Source organism: Maniola jurtina, chromosome 4 (assembly GCF_905333055.1).
Source record: "Maniola jurtina chromosome 4, ilManJurt1.1, whole genome shotgun sequence".
Taxonomy (NCBI): domain Eukaryota; kingdom Metazoa; phylum Arthropoda; class Insecta; order Lepidoptera; family Nymphalidae; genus Maniola; species Maniola jurtina.
The window spans coordinates 9745310-9765026 of record NC_060032.1 but is presented as its reverse complement, the minus strand read 5'-3'; the positions used below and the strand labels follow the sequence as shown (position 1 = coordinate 9765026).

The 19717-nt window shown below is 37.1% G+C and overlaps 1 protein-coding gene across 1 annotated transcript; it reads right to left on the bottom strand.

Annotated features, from left to right (window-relative positions):
* Positions 1–11776: 11776 nt before the first annotated feature.
* On the bottom strand, positions 11777–19258 carry LOC123864583 (AP-3 complex subunit mu-1). The gene is made up of 10 exons (XM_045905145.1): positions 18958–19258; positions 17741–17828; positions 16791–16934; positions 16293–16352; positions 15654–15775; positions 14925–15084; positions 13829–13942; positions 13341–13530; positions 12743–12894; positions 11777–12400 (listed from the first exon to the last, which is right to left on the bottom strand). The coding sequence occupies exons 1-10, from the start codon at positions 18990–18992 to the stop codon at positions 12215–12217; spliced, it is 1251 nt and encodes a 416-aa protein (XP_045761101.1). The 5' UTR covers positions 18993–19258; the 3' UTR covers positions 11777–12214.
* Between the last annotated feature and the right edge of the window lie 459 nt (positions 19259–19717).

Genomic DNA, 19717 nt, shown 5'->3' with positions numbered 1-19717 from the left:
ACACTTTATGACTTGGGTCATTTCACTCCGACATCGAAGCATTCAGGCAGGCTACAAATTATATTTATTGGAAGGATAGTGCAGAAGGGAAACGTTTGTAGAGTGTGTCTTAGTACTTACTTCTGTTTGATGGTGCGCATTGCTTGCTTTTACGATAGTAAAAGCAAGCAATGCGCACTTGTCGACTTGGATAGACTATAGACTGGTAAAAACGCTGCCTTGTTTTGAAAGCATACTTGGAGGTGTCGTTTTGGAAAAAGGTGCGAAAACACCGCACTATCTATATAATCTGTGCTGCTACGCGTATGCGTGTCACACAAGTCTACGAATTTGTCTTCATCTTGTAAATTAAAAATTTATAACACCCCCGACGATCCAAAGTATTTGAGTTTTCCAAAACATCATTTTCAAATAAATAATTATGTATTAAGGCAACGTCCATCTTGACAACTTGACATTTGTCAATTGACATAATATTAAGAACCTAACGGTTATCTAACCTTCTTTTCTACAAGAAAACTAGAAAAGAGCTGATAACTCTTAAACGGCTGAACCAATTTTTTTGGATTATAGCTAAGAACACTCTCGATCAAGCCAAACAAACAAAAAAAACTAAATTAAAATCGGTTCATTCGTTTAGGCGCTACGATGCCACAGACAGATACACAGATACACAGATACACAGATACACAGATACACAGATACACAGATACACAGATACACAGACACACAGATACACAGATACACAGATACACAGATACACACGTCAAACTTATAACACCCCTCTTTTTGGGTCGGGGGTTAAAAATACGAATCTATAAGCTTTGCCTATCTGGATTTTTTTAATGTTTGGCTTTTCCTGCATGTGTAGTACCTACCTACCGGAAGGTACGGGTGCTAAGTGTATATGCTGCAAATCTTTATTATACAAAACCGAGTCTAAATGATAATAGCCTAGTAAGTAAATTAACGCCTACGTTCTTCTATCCAACATCTAAGTAAGTGACGATCAAGATCGCTCTAGCAAGAGCACAACGAAATAGAAGAATACCAATAGAATGAGAAGAAAATCAAAGGTTAAGGTGGTATAAAACAGTTCATATATCTTTATTATGATTACTATCAATCATACTGTAACGCAGGTAGGTAGGTATTAAACTCACGATCATGTTAATTAAGTAATTAACAATGAAGCAATTTTAATAGCTTCGAGAGATGAACGGAGTTCGCAGCATGTATAACGTTAATGGATGCAACTTGATAACAAATTGGAGGCCCTGTTTATACTAGCAGATCATAGTTTTAGATAATATGTATTACAGTCACACAAGTCACAACTGGATAGTGGATGTACATTATAAATATTTATGTATGCTTTTTCTCCTTTAATAGAGACATGAAGCTTACTCACTCATGCTGTTTGACCAGGCCACATCATCATTAAAAATAACAAATAGACAAGTTATATTTACATTCATAAATAAAAAGCTGTATTAAAAGAAAAAGCTTTTTTTGCAAAGTTGATTCTTTCTAATTTTATCGTGTTTAATTAAATACGAATAATTCCAAGATAGTTATTTTAACGAGATAGATGTTATTTTCGGCAATGATAGCAAAATTAGAATAGTTACTATACTTAGGTACTTAGGTAGGTACTACAGGTACTTTTTTTTTTTTTTTTAAAGAATATTAGCCATGTTAAATGACTAATATTCCCCTTTCCTCTCCAACTAAGCGTCAGACTTGTGCTAGGAGTAGGTACGACAATAGTGCAACGGGCGGGGTTTGAATCGTCGACCTTTCGGTTTTCAGTCCACTCCTTTACCGATTGAGGCTCTATAGAACTATATCATAGTATTATAGGTTATTAGTGAAAATTCTAACATGTCCAAAAGCAATAATATAAAAAATATTCAATGCTATATAAAAAATGCCAAAAGTGTATTTCTGTGTTCCACTTTCTCGTGTTGTCTACTCTGCCCATCTTAACGTTTAGCATGCACGGCATGTGACGTGCAGGCTGACACAAGGTCAAAATGGTCAAAATTTCCTGAAGAATTCACCAAGATTTTATACCCTTCACTGTGGTAAAATTGTGGTTTTGTAAATGGGAGGTCCCAGGTTCGATCCCTGGCAGAGTCAATTTGGGAATTCATAATTTCTAAATTGTCTCTGGTCTGCTCTGATGGGAGACTACGGCTGTAGCTAGTTACCGTCTTACCGCTGCTGTGCCGCCATGCGATTTAGCGTTCTGGTACGGTTTAGTGTAGAAATCGATAAGGGGTAGATAGGGGTGTGCTGAATAAAAACTGCCACACCCTCCAAATTTGCCTTCTACCGTCTTACACATTACATCATTGTAATGGATTATAAAAAATTTGTTTATTTGTTTGTGCGCGCATTTCGCAAAAATGATGAACCTGAATTTTGTAATTCTAAGCTCCAGCTATGATCAAAATTGCTCGAATAGAACCCGAGATATGTTTTACTCTATATTCACGCGCACAAAACCAAAAGCTACACTCTATGAGACCTAATTCTACCTAGGATTTCGAAAGAAATACAATATTTTTAGGTCAAAAATATCGTTGTAAAATATCTCAATAGAGCCTACCTCTAGTGTATCTGCTTAGCCTGGACCTTAGCATAAAGGTTTGAAAAAATTAACTTAATCTCAACTGCGTCTTCTTTACAAGATTACGTTCAATAGGTATTCTACAGGTTTCCAGTGAAGCTGAATTCTTTTTATTTTCTCCACAATAAGCTGTGACTACTTTTTCCACATAAATCAGGTTTAAATTACTCTGTGTGGTAAATTCTGTTACGCGAGAAAATATTTTTAAATGCTGGTAACTTGTTTATAGGTATTGAAGATCGTGTTACTAAAAAAATCGATCAAGTGGGAGTCCGTACCAGATACAAGAATTAACACTTTTTAATTATTGTTAATTTTTATGGCGGTTATTTTAAATTTTTTATTACTTGTTGTTAAAGCGGCAATAACTCTCTACCAATATAGCCCGCTTACAGGCAGGCGGACGGTCGGATGGACGGACAGGCAGCGGGGTCTAGGGTCCCGTTGGCACCCTTTGGGTACGAGACCCTAAAAATGATCTACTAATTATTATTATTAAATGTGAAAGTTTGGATTCGAATGTTTTTGTTACTCCTTTACACTATACCAATCCGAATTTGGCTGAAATTTAGAATGAAGATAGAAATCCTATATCCTGAAACATTTTATCCCAGTCCCGCAGCAATAACTATGAATGAATTTCACGTAGATAAACAGGCTACTTTACATCCCGGACAATCTGATAATGAGTCCCCACGGGATTTTTTGATACTTAAGGGCGAAGTCGCGAGTATCAACTAGTAAATCTTTATTTTAACCATAATCTTTTCTTTATAACTTCATTCCTTAGATCTTTTTCACCTGTCGACAATAATAATCTTGCGTTAAAGTTTTCATCACGAAATATAACATCAACCCAAAACGTGTGAACCAACAAATTAAAACTAGAGCTAAGTGTGTGTGTTATGAACATTTTGCGTTTTAAACATGCTGAGTGTACACCTACAGACGTAGATTTTGAGGGACCGCATAATTTACAAGATAAAAATAGGGCAGCTGTTCAAAAATAGAAGCACAATAAAATTACAACTGAGTGCAAAAATGACCACACAATATACAGTAGGACAGTAGTCAGTACCTATACGTAGCTACCTACCTACAAAATTATAGAGTGTATGAGCTCTATCACCGCGTAATGACATTACATGCAATAAAACCGTGTAGATAAAACGTGAGACCCACTGCCTCTTTATAATCTCACTTCCTGCGGTCTCTCAAAGAGGATTTAAGGCCAAGTTCGAAGCGATACTCTTAAACTCTAGTGAAAGTTAATGTGTTCGCGTAATTCTCATTTCGTCTTATTGTTAGATAAATGTTAAATTACATTGCGCACGGCAACATTCGGCATGTTTTTATTTGAGCGAGATTCAATTACTCGCATCCAAAATAATTACACAGAGTGCCGAAGGCTTTGACCAGAGAGGTGTTATATAATAGCGTCTAGAGGTGATGATGTCCCGCAAAACGACCTTAACCTGATTGATTGACAAGAAGACCTGTACTAAATAATATCATTCAATAGCTGACGCTATAGTCGCTGCTTCTACTCTATCTGTAGAATAATCACCATTAATTTTCTCTCTCTAGAATCTCTCTATAGACCAATGTCTATGGGTCTATAACTCACTGGCTCTGACTCAGGAACAGAAATAACAATGTAAGTCATTGCAGTGAGCATAATGAGCCGGTACGTCTGCGCTAAAAGGAAATAAGACGAGAGGCGACGGCACGCTGCAGTTCTACAGAAGCGGTTAAATTGTTTTCTCTGGTTTTTAATCTTCCGAAATTAGTGCGAGATAATTCCGCTTACTGCATTATCGGTGTAAGATGATATTATTTTTACTGTATACCGTAATCTTCATTAGCCGTAACCGCTATGCGACCTTTTCTCTTATTAGAATGTTTAAGTAATGAATTCTACATAATATTTGATGATTTTGATTAAAACCCTCGATTAATCATGTACCTAGACTTAAAACTTTCGAAACATGTGGACTAGTAAACATTACCAATCAACATTGGGAGGAACATACCTACTTAAGAGCGCAATTTTTTGAAAATTAATTAATTATTTTCTAACAAACTAAAGACATTTGAAATTATAATTAAGTAAGTTTTCCTTTAAGCTAATAGTTTTACAATTTTTAGTTGCCTCATTCGGCTTCAAATAGAGATGTTTCGAGGGTCGTAACTTTCAAAATAAATATAATTTCATATATTTACTGTTTTAGGGCATTGATAAAATATAGAGTGATAAATCGATATCTGGCTTAGTTTTAGAACTGATTGACTGAAATTCAAGATACGATTGGACCACGTTAAAAAGTTGACTGTGACATTAGGTGCCTTTTTAATGTAACAAATCCAAGCTCGTTGACATTTACTGCAACACAAGTGGGACATTTCGATGGAGGTACGTAGGTACCTTACAACATAAGTGTTCCACTTCACATAAGGGGTAAATTCCATACAATTTTAAGACGTGTAAAAATATGCACGTTTGAGATTATGTTTTTTATCGCTTGCGTGTGAACTACGAAAAAAGTGACAAAAATGAAAAAGATACGAAAATAAAGACGTTTAAAAAAAACGTTTGCATGAAAAGCTAAAACGCTTGATTCATAAACAAGTCATACTTAAAAAACGCGACTGTACTAGGTTAATGAACTAAAATTACAAAAAAAAACATATTTGAAAATGGTGCTCATACCACTGCTTTATTCAATTTTTTTCAAAAAAATATAGCACGTATCACTCGGGATTCTAACGATACCCCATACATTCGAAAATGTTCAGGACATTACAAGTAGCAATTAGCTATTCAAAGGGGGAACGCTGCCAGTATCTTCGGAACCTTGCCTAAAGGGACTCCTTTTGATAATATATTTTAGTTATTATATTATATTTTTAAGGTGTTTAGTTTTAGGATCATTGTAATTGTAATTAGAAGTATTGGTGGAATAAAGAAACTCACATACATATACATACTTGAACTCTTAAATCATTAGGTACTGTATTTCTCTTCTTACTACTTACTGTATATCTTTCTTTTGGGCAGTCGAGGTAGATAATATTACCGTGGTCGAGGCGTGTAAAAAAGCAAGTTTTTATTTATTAAATCTAATTAGATACTAATATACTAGTATAACAGTTGTGTGAAATTCACTCACTAATGTTACGCTACACAATAGATTATTGTGTACATATATAATTTAGACAGCAAGATACATTAACGGCAGTTTTTTTGTCTGTTTTATGAGTGCATTGTGTATTATCACTTAAGTACTAATCACATGTATAAATTATTCAAGTTTTTATTAATAAATATAATATTATGTGAGCAAACAAATAAGTAGTTGGTACATTAATTAGGTAGCTACCTACTTACGTGCTAGCATCTTTTATTTAATTTGTAATCGTTACCATGTAGATACTCGTATGTAGATACAGTTTTAGTCTCATTAATTCTACAGGGGTGTTGTCTCCTTTAGACATTACTTTTTTTAGGGTTTCGTATTCAACAAGGAACCCTATAGTTTCGCCATGTCCGACGTCCATCCTTTCACGGCTTAGCTCAGAGATTCTTCTGTTGAGATCTATAGACCGTACTTTGACTTTGCTCAGACTAAAGTTTCAGTTAAAAAGTGACAGATTTATATCAGCGATATAACGGTGTCTCGTTTTAACAGTGTCTTAAGTCAGAGCTAAGTCAAAGTGCGCTCTATAGATCTCAGCCTTAGTAAGTACCTACCTAAAATAGGTAATAAACGATAATAAATCCAATCGGTATACTTGATAAGTAATAACCCGATTAAAACCGACGACTGATTTCTTATTTTCCTTTTTGGTAGACTCTTTTTAATCGTTAATTGTGGTATTGTAACATTTTTACCGTTCTAGCTATGAATCACTGAACGAAACTGTTTTTATTTTATGAACTCAATGAATCTAAAACTATAAAGGTAGGTAAAAGGATTGGATTGAATACATTCAATCCAATCTATCCTTCTTTACCTAACCTTCATTACCTTCTTCGGGTCATCGGTCTTGCGGGGTGGAGTGGCTACGTCGTCGTAAGTATAAAAGTATTAAAATCTCATGGTGTCCTTCGCAACTCCTACAATTTATGCCTAATAGAATCAGATGCAAGAACTGTATGAAGCCTTCATTGGTTTGACAGTTTTGTAAAACATAATTTTTGTTCGGTATAGTCGTTAGTAACTAGTACAAGTAGTACAGAAAAGATATTTCCAGGGGCTTGATCAAGTAAAGGCTGAGATCTATAGAGAGTGTACCTACTTTAACGTGGCTCAGACATAAGTTTCAGTTAACCTATAGCCAGAATTCCGTCTTGTTTTAACTGTAAGTAAAGTCAAAGTACCTATGTTGATTGAAAGTACCATTGATCTCAGCCTTGCTTTGACTCTCCCTTTGCGCTTGACAACCACCAACCAATCAAAGAAGATATTGATCGACTTAGATCCTCGGATCAAGATTCTAGACCTCAAAAAGATTGTGAGCGCAGTCAAGTGCGAGTCGGAGTCAACTCGCTCATGATCGACATAATGCATTCTTACAAATGAGATGTTTACAAAATATATGACGCCCGAACCAAAATTTTGTACAGTGTATCCACACATGTGTTTTCCACATAGGCAAAGCCGTGGAACGAACACTAGTAAATTAATAAACATGTAAAATGTTCGTTTTTTCACTCACAAAAATTACAAAAGTAAATGTGTCTTTGTTTGCACATCACAATGTCACATTTAGACTCTTAACTACTAAACCGATTTTGATGAATTTTTTACAACCGACCGTTAACCGTTTTTACCGTTTATAAACTGTTTTTAAAGCCGACCGTGAAAGTATGACGTCACACGTAGGGTTATGGGCATGCCCATCGTGCCCACAACGGTGGATCCGCGCTTGCGTACAGTTGACATCGCGTCGCGCGTCGCTCCATCGTCTCGTGCTTGGTGTGCCTGAGCTTTTAAATCAAGGCTGTAGAAACTAGTCCACACCATCGAGATACCTGCCTATCACTGTAATCTGTGTAAAATCTATCTCGAAGTGGATACTGAAGCAAATATAGGAACTAGCAATATCAGCGTATCGTATATGTAAGCAATTTTCCGAATGGAATTAATGTTCACGATTGGGGTTACCATGTTAATGTTAGAGTTTAATCCATTACACTACTATCATGAACGTTGAGGATAACGTGTCACCATTAATAGAATTGCTATGGCTGGTCATGTAGAGCCTTGCCTCTTGGCCAGCGTGGTGGACTAGGGCCAAACCCTTCTCACCCCCGGCGATGAGTTGATGATGATGATGACTAGTAATTAACCAGTTCATTGATATTGATTATGAAATTATTCAAAACTAGGTAATTCGAATATACCTCTAAAAGTAGTTTATAAGGCCTGCAGTCTGCACATACTCATATATCCTACCTAACCTACTCACCCTTTCACCACAAACCCAACAGCACAATAAATTGCCCTCTACGTAGATTAGTAAAGAAAATAAAGTCAGGCCTTCTTTTACCCTATTTGTTCAACAGACTGCATTGTGTCTTACCACGTCTTACCAACCTATCTACTTAGTATATTATATAGGTACGTCAATGAGTATCTATTTCAGTTCTTTTCACACCTTTTATTTAGCGATGTTTTTACTTTTTGTTTAACTGCGTGCTCAACAGGTAAATCTGGGTCGTTAGTCCGAACGCCGATAATACGTAGCACTTTTACTTGAGAGAGATCGACGATTATTAATTTTATTTTGGGCCGAACTTGCGTCTGAAATACACTTAACCGATTTCTGTCAGCCGGCACAATAGATTCGGCTATTACTTATAATAATTGAAGACCCGAACATGTAAAGTGAAATAAACTAAAAAATACAACACGCAAGAGAAATTTAAATATTAGATTTAGCTTAGCTTAGTAGGTACTTTTGTCGATAATAATCATTAACATCTTAGCCGATTGCAATTAACACTTTGTCGTCATGTCGACATTCAAATAGATGGTAAAATAATAAGAGCTTTAAACTTCTTGATTCATTTGTTGATTTCATTTGCAATGTGTAGAAATACCTATTTAAAATACCTATTTAAAAAGTTTTTGGTAATAAAGCAGGCTGCAGTCTACTCCAGTTTAACCTATGGATTGATATTTATTGGAAATTAAAATAAATATGTTGACTATAATATTCTCTCGTCACCTATTAACTATTTGGGTAATACATAATTATTAATTGATAAATTCAAACACGCCTGGTATTGCAAAATCTTTGTAAAGTTGACATAAAGACGAACTTAGAAATTAAATGCTTGCCAGAGCCCAGATGATGGTGTTCTGAGTTCTAACAAGTGATATGTGCACCGCCACGGCGCTGCAATCACGGGGACGGTACCTTCCATTCCATGGTGCGCGTGCGCAGCTTAATCGCCGCGTAACGGTGGCGAACTGTAAAGTGCGCCATCGGACCGCAGCAACGTGCTAAATTTGCCGAAACACCGACATCTCTAGCGGGAAATTCTTAAATCACTCCAATTCGTGTCGAACCCCGAAATAAATGATGTCACGAAAAGACGAATAACGTTGGAAAAACACAGGCCTTGATTTGCGGTGGGAGATCAGGTGCATGTGGCATTATACCGTTTTACTTATATAAAATATGTAAATAGGTATGTAATTGAAAATATTCTGAAGGGATATAGAGAAAAATTCAACATAAATATTTCGCAATAGGTAGGTTTTCATTTAAGTAGGACTATGCTGATGTAAGCAGTAACAGCTTAGTGGTTAAGACGTCGGCCTCCTATTCGGGGGAGCCGGGGTTCGATTCCGGGCACGCAGCTCTTACCTACTTATCTGAGCTCCCGGCCTATATGCCTTTCAAGCAATTAAATATCATATGCTTTACCGATGAAGGAAAACATCACGAGGAAACCTGCTTACCTATTACCTAGGAGTTCTCCATAGGTAATCTCCTCAAAAGTGTGTGAAGTTTACCAAACAGCACTTGGTCAGCGAGGTAGATCATGGCCTAACTTGGTAGTAAGCTGGCGATGGGTTGACGATGATTATGATGGTGAATCGTATTCTAAGGCCATATCACTGGCCGGTTTCGTTCGGCATGTACAGGGATGCAACCTCTAGGTACTTACTCGCCGATGACGTTGGCTGGCTGGCAGACAAATATTAATACACAGCTTTACACAGCTGCCAGTTGGAACAAACAAATCAAAGGGACGATTCGAAAATCCTGCAGCACTCGTGGACCTCCGAGACTTCCTCTGTATTTACAACAATGGCTCTTCCAGACGCGGTATATCGCCTCGTTGTGGTGCGGAACGTAACGATACTCTGGAGCACCTTGCTCGACGTGGTTGATTAGGGTCTCGGTGAGAATGAGGCTCTCAGAGGTCTACGAGAGGTGCAGGATTTTCGAATCGTTCCGAATTTGATTGTGTAAAAGTTTGGCGAGTAAAGGTTGCATGCCTCTCACAGGAAGAACATTATTATTATTCTGAAATCCAAATTTTAAATTAATAAATGGTCAGTAGTTCAACTAGCGTGGTGGTTATCTTTAGAAATTCTATTCTAATTCGCAACTGCATCTAGGCGGTGACCCGCAATGATTCTGCATTTTCTCAGCTACGCATGTATGTAACACATAAATAAAACTAAAAAGATTTTATAGCGTCATGGTGAAAGAATATGATATTTATCCCATTACGGTACCACGATGTACCTATCTCTACCTACCTCATGGTTATCCACTCTCATTCTGAAAGAATCTTCTTAAAACTTTTTAACCGCTGATCTTCGATCCAAATTTTTATTTTTTAAAACAAAAACGTGAATTTGTGGTTACATCACAAAAAATTTAAGTGTTATTTCTTGTACGATGCTACGGAACCCTGCGTGTGCGAGTCAGACAGGCACTTGGCCGGTTTTTTAAATTAACATTCTCCTTTCGTTTTGGAGGTCTTGATTCCTGTCGCATGGTGCTGGGAGCAAATACTTATAAGTACCTACTACAAAGTACAAGTACCTACAGTTGGTAGGTAGGAGTGGTGATTAGTAACTTACTATCGCATGTCATCTACTTTAGTGCGTATTAAAATCTCGAAGTTTTTGGTAAAAATTGTCCGCGTTCACGCTTTCACTTGTCTTTTTAATCTACCGTTCAACCGTGTATGAACATATGACGCATACATTTTTGATAGTATGGTCAAGATTCGGGTATTTATGGACAAGCTATTCTGTTGAGATCACTGACTAACAATATGACCCAAAAGAAAACGACACTTTTTAAATGACGTCAGTTTAAAAAGTAGCTGAGGAGACTGTAATTTTTTCTCATCATCATCGTTTATCCAACAAACCTAGTCTCTCCTTTAACCAAAGGTTGCCTGGTGGAGATTGCTCTAAGCAATAAGGCCGGTTTTGCATACAAATTGTTTTTAATTTATATATTTAGTTACTTATTTTTTCTGAGTTTTTTCTTGTTTTGTGTTCAATAAGTCTCCTATCTATCTATCTATCTATCATGATCAACGGCTCATCGCTGGCTCTCTATGGAGCAACGGGTCTGCTCTGAGAATGAGAAGGGTTTATTTAGCCATAGTCCACCACGCTGGCCAAGTGCGAATTAGCAGACTTGACATACATCTGAACCGTCATTAAGAGCCGTGATAATATAGAATGTTCGGACCCGGGCTCAGTAGTGTGGTCGGCAATAGACTGGATCATACTTTTGATAGCTCTCAGGCTTGTAGGTTTCCTCACGATGTTTTGTTCGCAGTCAAAGCAAGTAATATAAGTATATTGAATTAAATTGCCGGGATCGAACCCCCGACCTCCAGAATCGATGGCGGACGTCTTAACCGGCCATATAATATAAAGTGCTTTTTACATTTTACTTTTAGGGAATAACCAATGTATTTACAGATCTTCCTCTAATGCCCCACTGTCCCAGATAATTAATTTAAAAGAACATGATATTATATTGAAGTTTTAAGTAAACCACTGAGATTTGAAAGGCTACAGTTATTCTGTATCGATGGTTGCACTTTAAATTATAATTATTTAATGATACAATAAACGAAAATAAAAAGCATAAAGCCAGATAATATTTTTTATTAACAATAGAATTATCACTATCTATTTAAGCTTATTTACAGATTACGAGTAAGTAAGATATGATTTTTTTACATTACAAAACCAATAAAAAATAATGTGATAATAGAGCTTTCATGCTTCTTTCTGACTTGGAATTTAAACATAAATAAAAATCTTTTCTCTCACTTGCTCAGAAATTGCTTCTTTACAAACAAGATAATAATAATAATCGGCTCTTTACTGTCCCCATGCCAGCAACTGAGTCGAAATATCGGCAGTTAAAATATTAAGTATCGTAGTATCTTCAATATAAAATGTCGTTAAACCACGAAATAAGCTTAAAATCACTAAAGTGTTTTTCGAATTTCACAAACAGCGTTCCCACATTGGCCGGCACTCGTCAAACGCATTGGGCCAACGTTGGGCTTCACACGATTCACATTCTAACATGGAACTTCCCCGCCTTGGTGACGTACTTGACGCCCTTGAAGGGCTTGTACTTAGCGCCGTACATGTCTAGCCGGCTCACTCTCAGCCCGCTCACGGCCAGCTGTGGGATCGTGAAGTGCACGTTGATGCTAGGATTCGCACCGGTAGTGTCCGCGCCCGATGCCACCGATACCTATAAGAGCAATGCAATTTAAATATCCATACTATACTCTATCCGCGGAAAGAAGTTAATATAGGGCTCTCTCTGTTACGTAATCCCATACAAATGGCAGTAGTGGACTGACGATGGTTTTTTTAAAATATAAATATCAAAGAAAACGAGTTGCCGGGGTCACCTAATCTTAAGTGGTTACAGGGTCTGGATCTTAAGTGATAGTACAGGCCCATGATCATTTGCAGCACCAGAGGAGCCGCCAATGCGATACCGGGTTTTCAGGAATTTGTTCATCAATGCTTTGAATAACCTCATATTGAAATCTGGGTTATAATGATGATGAATGACGTAGTGACTTACACTTCCTCGAATGTTAGGCAGCTTGGGCAGCTCGATGCGGCCGATGTCCCATAGCAGCACTTTACTGACCGGGTCGTAGGAGTACTTGCCCTGGTTCGCCGTGAGCGAGCAATTCAGCACGCATTTTGGCATGCAGATCTCTAGTGCTACATCTGTAAAACAATGTAGTATTATTCACCTCGTATGTGGTACGGTACTAACGAAGAATAGTGCGAATCTCTCTTTATAGTCGTATTCCTCATTACTGAGGGTTGTGACCACTTTCCATTAATCCTATAACAGTAGGGGTTCTCTTGCTCAGCTCAGCTAGTCAAATATATCTCACTATCGAGATAAGCCCATATAACTTTTAATAATCTATTTCAGGTTGATTACACATTGAAACAAAAGATGACAATTATTTATTTTAAGAGCCGTTCGTGGCTCGCCTCGCTAGGACTATCGCCGCCAAGCGTCGGCCATAAAACGGACGCAGGGTCTTTGAAAGCGCCTGCGAGGGACGCATGTTTAGCATCACGAGCGGCACCTGGCGCTAAAAAATTGATCACTCGTCATAAGTTCCAATAATTTGTAAGACTTATTAAAACAACATAATTACTTTCTAAGGTTCTTCCCATAGTTTGCTTAGGTCCTACAGTCAGATCTAGTCTCCCCTGGTCTCCATTCGATCTCAATGTCAGGTTGTGTCTAACGTAGATAGGAATGGCTACTACACTCTGCGATCCAATATGATATGACATCAAACGGAAGCTGCCATCCGGGGGAATGAAGGATAGTATTCTTTCGGACTGCAAAAAAAAGATATCATTAGATTAGAATACTACGAGGAAGGTTTATATGTAATATATCATATTTATCTAGTTATCAATGGAATAGGTAAGCACACCCCTGGGCGGGTCAACTAATATAAAATAAAGATATTTTAATTTGAATGTTTATAGGTAAAAGTACCTGCATAGGTATGTATTTTCAAACAAAAGAATAATGGCAGAGTAACGTTAAGACGTTTGATGACGTTTGTTAAAGAAATCATAATATGAAATGCGTTTTTCTTCAAATCAGCTGTATGGCATTTTAAAAACTTACCTCCCAACGTTTGAATCGAACGCAGGGATGAAATGAAACATCGTCGAATAACCGAGGGTTAATAAACGTTAGCGTCAAATCCGGCATCCCACTCAATTTAATGCAGCAATCGATCTGTAACAAAGTACCAATAAGCCTTCTCAAATCCGAACGGAGCTGTTTGGGCCGCCATCTTTTAGCAATATGATAACAATGGTTGCATCTGTAAGACACTTTATACGGGGTTTTGTGAAGAATTTAGAGCCATCAAGATTTTTGATGTAAAAGGAGGGAGCCCATAACCTGATCTCGATAGTACGGCGTTGACACCAGGTATCGACTCGATACCTGCTGCTCGCAACAATCTCAATCGTTGTAATTGGCTGAATTTATGGTATTCTTATTGCAACAATACATTGTAGCCAATAGTGAGCGAGCATCAACCCAATCAGAGTGACATTGTAGCTGTCATTCTACCACAATTAAGCCGCAGGCGCAGGTATCAACGCCGTATTTTGCACTTTTTCTTCTTGGCACTACAAGAAGTTAGTGTCATAGGTTAAACTTTATATATTACTTGATAATATTAATACGATAAAAACCTATCGCACTCATTTCCAAAATATGTCATCCTGCGCGCGTATCATTGAGAAGCTGGCGAATCAAACGGGTGTAGTTACACTTCTGATCAATATACATGTTTTTCTTTTATATGGAGGGTTTTCGCCCACTGAAAACAAATCTGAATTCATTTCTAAGCGGCCTAAAACTGTACTGAAAAGTTTTATTACATCAGGAGCAAAAAACTAAATAGAAACTGTATGAAACAAAAACTTTACGGTGTGCCAGTTTGTTTGAAATCATGAACTTTGGACTCAGTTTTAGGACAGTTTCGGACCGATTTGCTTGAAAATGCGCTCATAATTATTATTCAATGGGTCAAAAACGTTCGAATTAAAGAAAAAAGAAAAGAAAAGAAATTTTAATCATCTTCATTTGAATATCTTCTGCCTTCCCCTTCCAAGTTACACTTTCACCTTAGACTGCATCATCACTTACCACCAGGTAATATCGCAGTGAAGGGCTAACTTATAATGGTATTTTTTTTAAATCTTACATATCCTTGTATTTCAGCGGAAACGGTCGCCCCACTCTTGTCTATGATGGCGTCAACTTCCTCTATCACGTCGAAGTATGCTTCATTATTGGCATACTTAACGCCTGACCGTCGCCACGGGACATTCGATAGTTGACCAGAGGGCAATGTGGATGAAACACTGAAACAAGAAAAAAAATCGGTCAAGTGCGAATCCGATGATTCGCACAAGGGTTTCGTACCGTACCATCGTGCAAGAAATAACACATCTTATTTTTTCAATTTTCAAGGCAGCCATTTCGAAATTTTTATTATTTGTTGTTATAGACTGAGATCTAGAGAGCGCACTTTGTCTTTGCTAAGACATATGACACTGTTAAAGCGGGACAGCGTTATACTGCTACCATAAATCTGTCTCGTTTTAACTGAAACTTAAGCTTAAGTCTAAGCTAAGTCAAAGTGCACTCCATAAATTTCAACCTAAGAGGCACGCAGCCAACCTTTGTTATTTTATAGAAGCTCAAAGTTTCTCTGCGTATTGTCCCCAGCACAGGGAGGGTGGTATAGTTGAATTCGTCGTTTGATTTCCTATCTTATAGTGTAGGTTACATAGCAGAAAATTAAATAAATACGAAGATTTGTATCACCATTACATGAATTATTTTACAAATTCAATAGTCGACAATCAAAGAGAATACAGTGGCACTTTGACTTTTAAAAGTTGATTGAATCAAGAATTTGAATACATACTTTGATTTTCCAGTCACAGTGTTAGCAATTGTCCTCAATATGTTGGGAGGCTTGATTAATTCTTTGAGAATGTTGCTTTCCGTAGCTAAGGGAAAACCGTTGTCCAACATTTCATCTAACAGCTGAAATAAAAAATATGTTTTATTATTTACAAACTTAAATTTTATTATTTAAAGAAAATAACTATAAGATTCATATTTTAAGAAAATGTTTTAAGTAATAATTCACTCTACATATTTAAATGAGATTCATTTTATATCTAATTTTGTTGATAGAAACCATGTGTTGTAACTAGCATAATTTCATAAATTATGAAGAGACAAATAATATAATAGGTAGGTACATAATTGGCTTAGTTTTAGGTGTAGAACAATAAATAGCAGAATGATAGGTGTATATTGTTTATATGGGGAAGCGCGTATGAAGTGTAACCTTAAGTGTAATGCTTGTTGACGGTGTAAAAATTGACTACTGAGGTCACGAATAAGTGTAAGAAGTGTACCCTTAAGTCACACGTTATAATATAATCGTCATATAAAATACTCGTGACTTAAGCAAGTCCTTAATTGCACTGCGTATAACACCGTGCAATAATGGACTACATAAGATACGTATCCCTTAATGTAATTCGGTACATACCTCATAAACAACTACATAATTTTCCTTTATAATGGTTTCAGTACAGTCTGAGAAATAATCCTGAAACAATAATTTTTATATTAAATATTATCAATTCGAAAAAGTCTCTAGAAATTGTTAGAAAAAAGATTTCTTGTTACTTAGTTGCAATAATGATTATTAAGGATAATGAAAAAAAGATTTGTCCCAAAAACAGAAGTTTACAGGCAATGTTTCAAATCCCTATCCACTGAAAGAAGTTAGTGTAGCCAATCTCTGTTACGTAATTCCACACAAATAATAGAGACAAAAATCTCAGTGGGCGTTAACCATTTTGTGTCACCAACCAATCAATGCGAAAGTGCCCTTTGTCTGTTAGCTTTTCACGGCCTATCCGTTTAACCGATTTGGACTTTTGGTACTGATGTAACAAATAGTTCCCACAGGATTTTTAAAAACCTAATTCTACGTGGACATAGTCGGGGGCATCATCTAGTTCTTTATATTTAGTTTATTTACCTGGAATGTATCAACAACCCTGTGCAAGAATTCAATCACAAACAAGGGGGCCACCTCTTGCTTGCTGACTGCAACAAGTGCCACCCCTCCTCTCTGTATGGAGATCAAATAGTGATGAGGCGCTGCGAGTACTGGTGGGACATCCTATAGCCAAACAAACAATACTTCCTTAGGGTTCCTTACCTCAAAAGAAAAAATTAAACCTTAAGGGGGTTATTTCGTTCTGTCTGTCTGTCTGTCTGTCGTGTCTGTCAAGAATCGGGAATCAAAACTTATAGGATACTTGCCGTTGACCGAAGAAAGGCAGATTATTGACACACATGACAGACGGACAGACAAAGAGACAGACAACAAAGTGATCCTATAAGGGTTCAGTTTTTCGCTTTGAGGTACGGAACCCTAAAAACAGCTTTTGTAAATAATATACGAAGCAATTACTTGGCCAATAAATTAAACTTTTCAACCTAGCAAACTCTTTTTAATGAAATTCTCTGAAATGAAAAAATGCTGTAAAAATTACTTTAGTATGGCGCTATCTCCATGGACGAGGGAATCACGGCGAGAGTCTCACCGTGTGGCAAAATTCGATACAAACTCTATAGCCCAATCTCCACAGGGCGATACTATCGCGGCGGTACGACGAGCGACTCTGGACGAGTCTAACGCCACAAACTCGTCGCATCTCGTGGCGATACCGTTAAGTCTCGCGACGATCCGTTGCGGTCTCGTTGCGAGTCACGACGACACGATAGCAGAGTTTTCCTTGAACAGTGGAGATTATCCGACGATAGTAGGATGAACTCGTTGCAATTCTCTCGTCCGTGGAGATGGCGCCTTAGGTTGACTTTGCTTAAACCTACACATCTCTCTAAATAGTACTAAAACAATTAAAATAATAAAAGTCAATAGCTAAACAGTCCATGATGGTCCAAACCAATATTGATACTCACATATGGAGATGCCCGTTGTGCTTCCAAATAATAATCACATACTGATCTTGGAATGACACTCCTCCAATGTTTTTCGAGAAATACATCACTGAAAACAGGTATTAACAGTCTCTTGAGTACCTTTTGAATATAAATTACATTAAGTACTTAAATCTTAAATTTTGGCATTGGGCAGTGATTAGTGAACCATGGCCTTGTTGGTTGAAGGCGCTCTGGGTGAGACATCTAGGGGAGACGCTGGTTTGAATCCTGCCGGCTTTGCCATATTTGATAAGTAGAATTTAAACTTAAATTTAGAAATTTCCTTGAAGTGTAGGTGAAAACACTACTTATCATAAAAGTTATAAACACATCACAGTAATAATTTTGATTTATATTGATAACAATATATTCAAGAAACCCCAAGCCTGATCACTTTTCAATTCTGTAATTCTGTATTGTGGACGTAATTTTACATCTCCTGAAGATGCTCTGGGTGTTAGAGATTCCAATGTAGAATGTGTTCTTGAAAATTTGAGTGGTAATGCATGTTGGTGGTGTGTGTTGCTTGCATTTCCTGCTTCTTTAGTAGTGGGAAGGGAAGCAATGTTGCACGTCGTACCATACAGATTTGTCTGTTTTGGTAGATTATAGAGAATTAAGCTTGTGGTTATTATTTTATTTATCTTTTCTCAAGAGTAGCATACTTCTTATAAGGCTTGGTTCAGACTACAATAATAGAATTCTAATGATGTACCTAACTGAAAATAATCAACCACAGGTTTTAACTAACACAGCTGTTTCCATTACCTATAGTTAACTAGGTTTGCAACATTTAAAGAATCATCCAAACACTGAACCGATTTGGCTGAAGTTTGGAATGGAGATAGCTTATATCCTGAATATATAGACCACTTACTTTTATTCCGGGAAATCAAAAATCCCATGGGACTTTTTGAAAACCTAAACCTAAACCAAGACCTAAGCGTACAGGCGTGAGCATCATCTATCTACCTACTAAACTATTTTTCTTACTGGGTTTAAAACGAGACAGACATGTCAGAGCCGTAGGTACAATAGGTAGTAGGTACAGGGTACTGACTTTTAAAATTAAGAAACGGCGCGCGACGTGGCGCGGCGACAAGCTCGTACATTCTTTTACGTCCACTTCTAATATGTATTTTAAATTCTGTGACAATAGCTCAAATTGAATAATCCTAATTTTAAGGGTCACTTACCCAGAGGGATTTATTATAAACAAACTGTGGATCATTTTGCACTACAACAATTTCGAATAATTCTGTATTCGAAAAGAAAATATTTTGAAAATAAATATTAGCTTTTTTTTACAATCACAGACAATAATTAAGTACACCAATACCACCAATCTTTTTTTTCTGGTCGGTGGACGTATAGTGCATTTCATCGAATAGCACCTATGGCGTTATGTTGGCTCCCCTGTCTGTCCAAGTCATTGGCACGATATTTGTTTATGAAGACGCAGATTTTGTTTATTTTCATTTGATTTTCCTGAATGGATGAAATGAAAATCAAATGAAAATAAACAAAATCTGCATCTTCTCATGCCAATATGGTGCCAACGACCACCCAACAGACAGGGGAGCCAATATAACGCCATAGGTACTATTCGATGAAACGCACTATATCACCCTTCACCAATAACCTGCCAATCACAGACCAATAATATATAGGATATATGCCAATAACTTCATTTTATTTCCAACTAGCTTTACGGCTCTGGGTTCCTTTTTGAGGCCTTTTCTTAAGTGGCTGAACGGTTCTAGGTTCAAGCCTTTTTGAACCTAACACAGACCTTACTCAACTTTTTTTGCAACTTGTTTTACGACTCTGGGTTCCTTTTTGAGGCCTTACTCGACCATTTTTAGGGTTCCGTACCTCAAAAAAAAACAGAACCCTTGTACATAGGATCACTGTTGTGTGTCTGTCTGTATTTCCGTCCGTCTCGTGTCTGTCAAG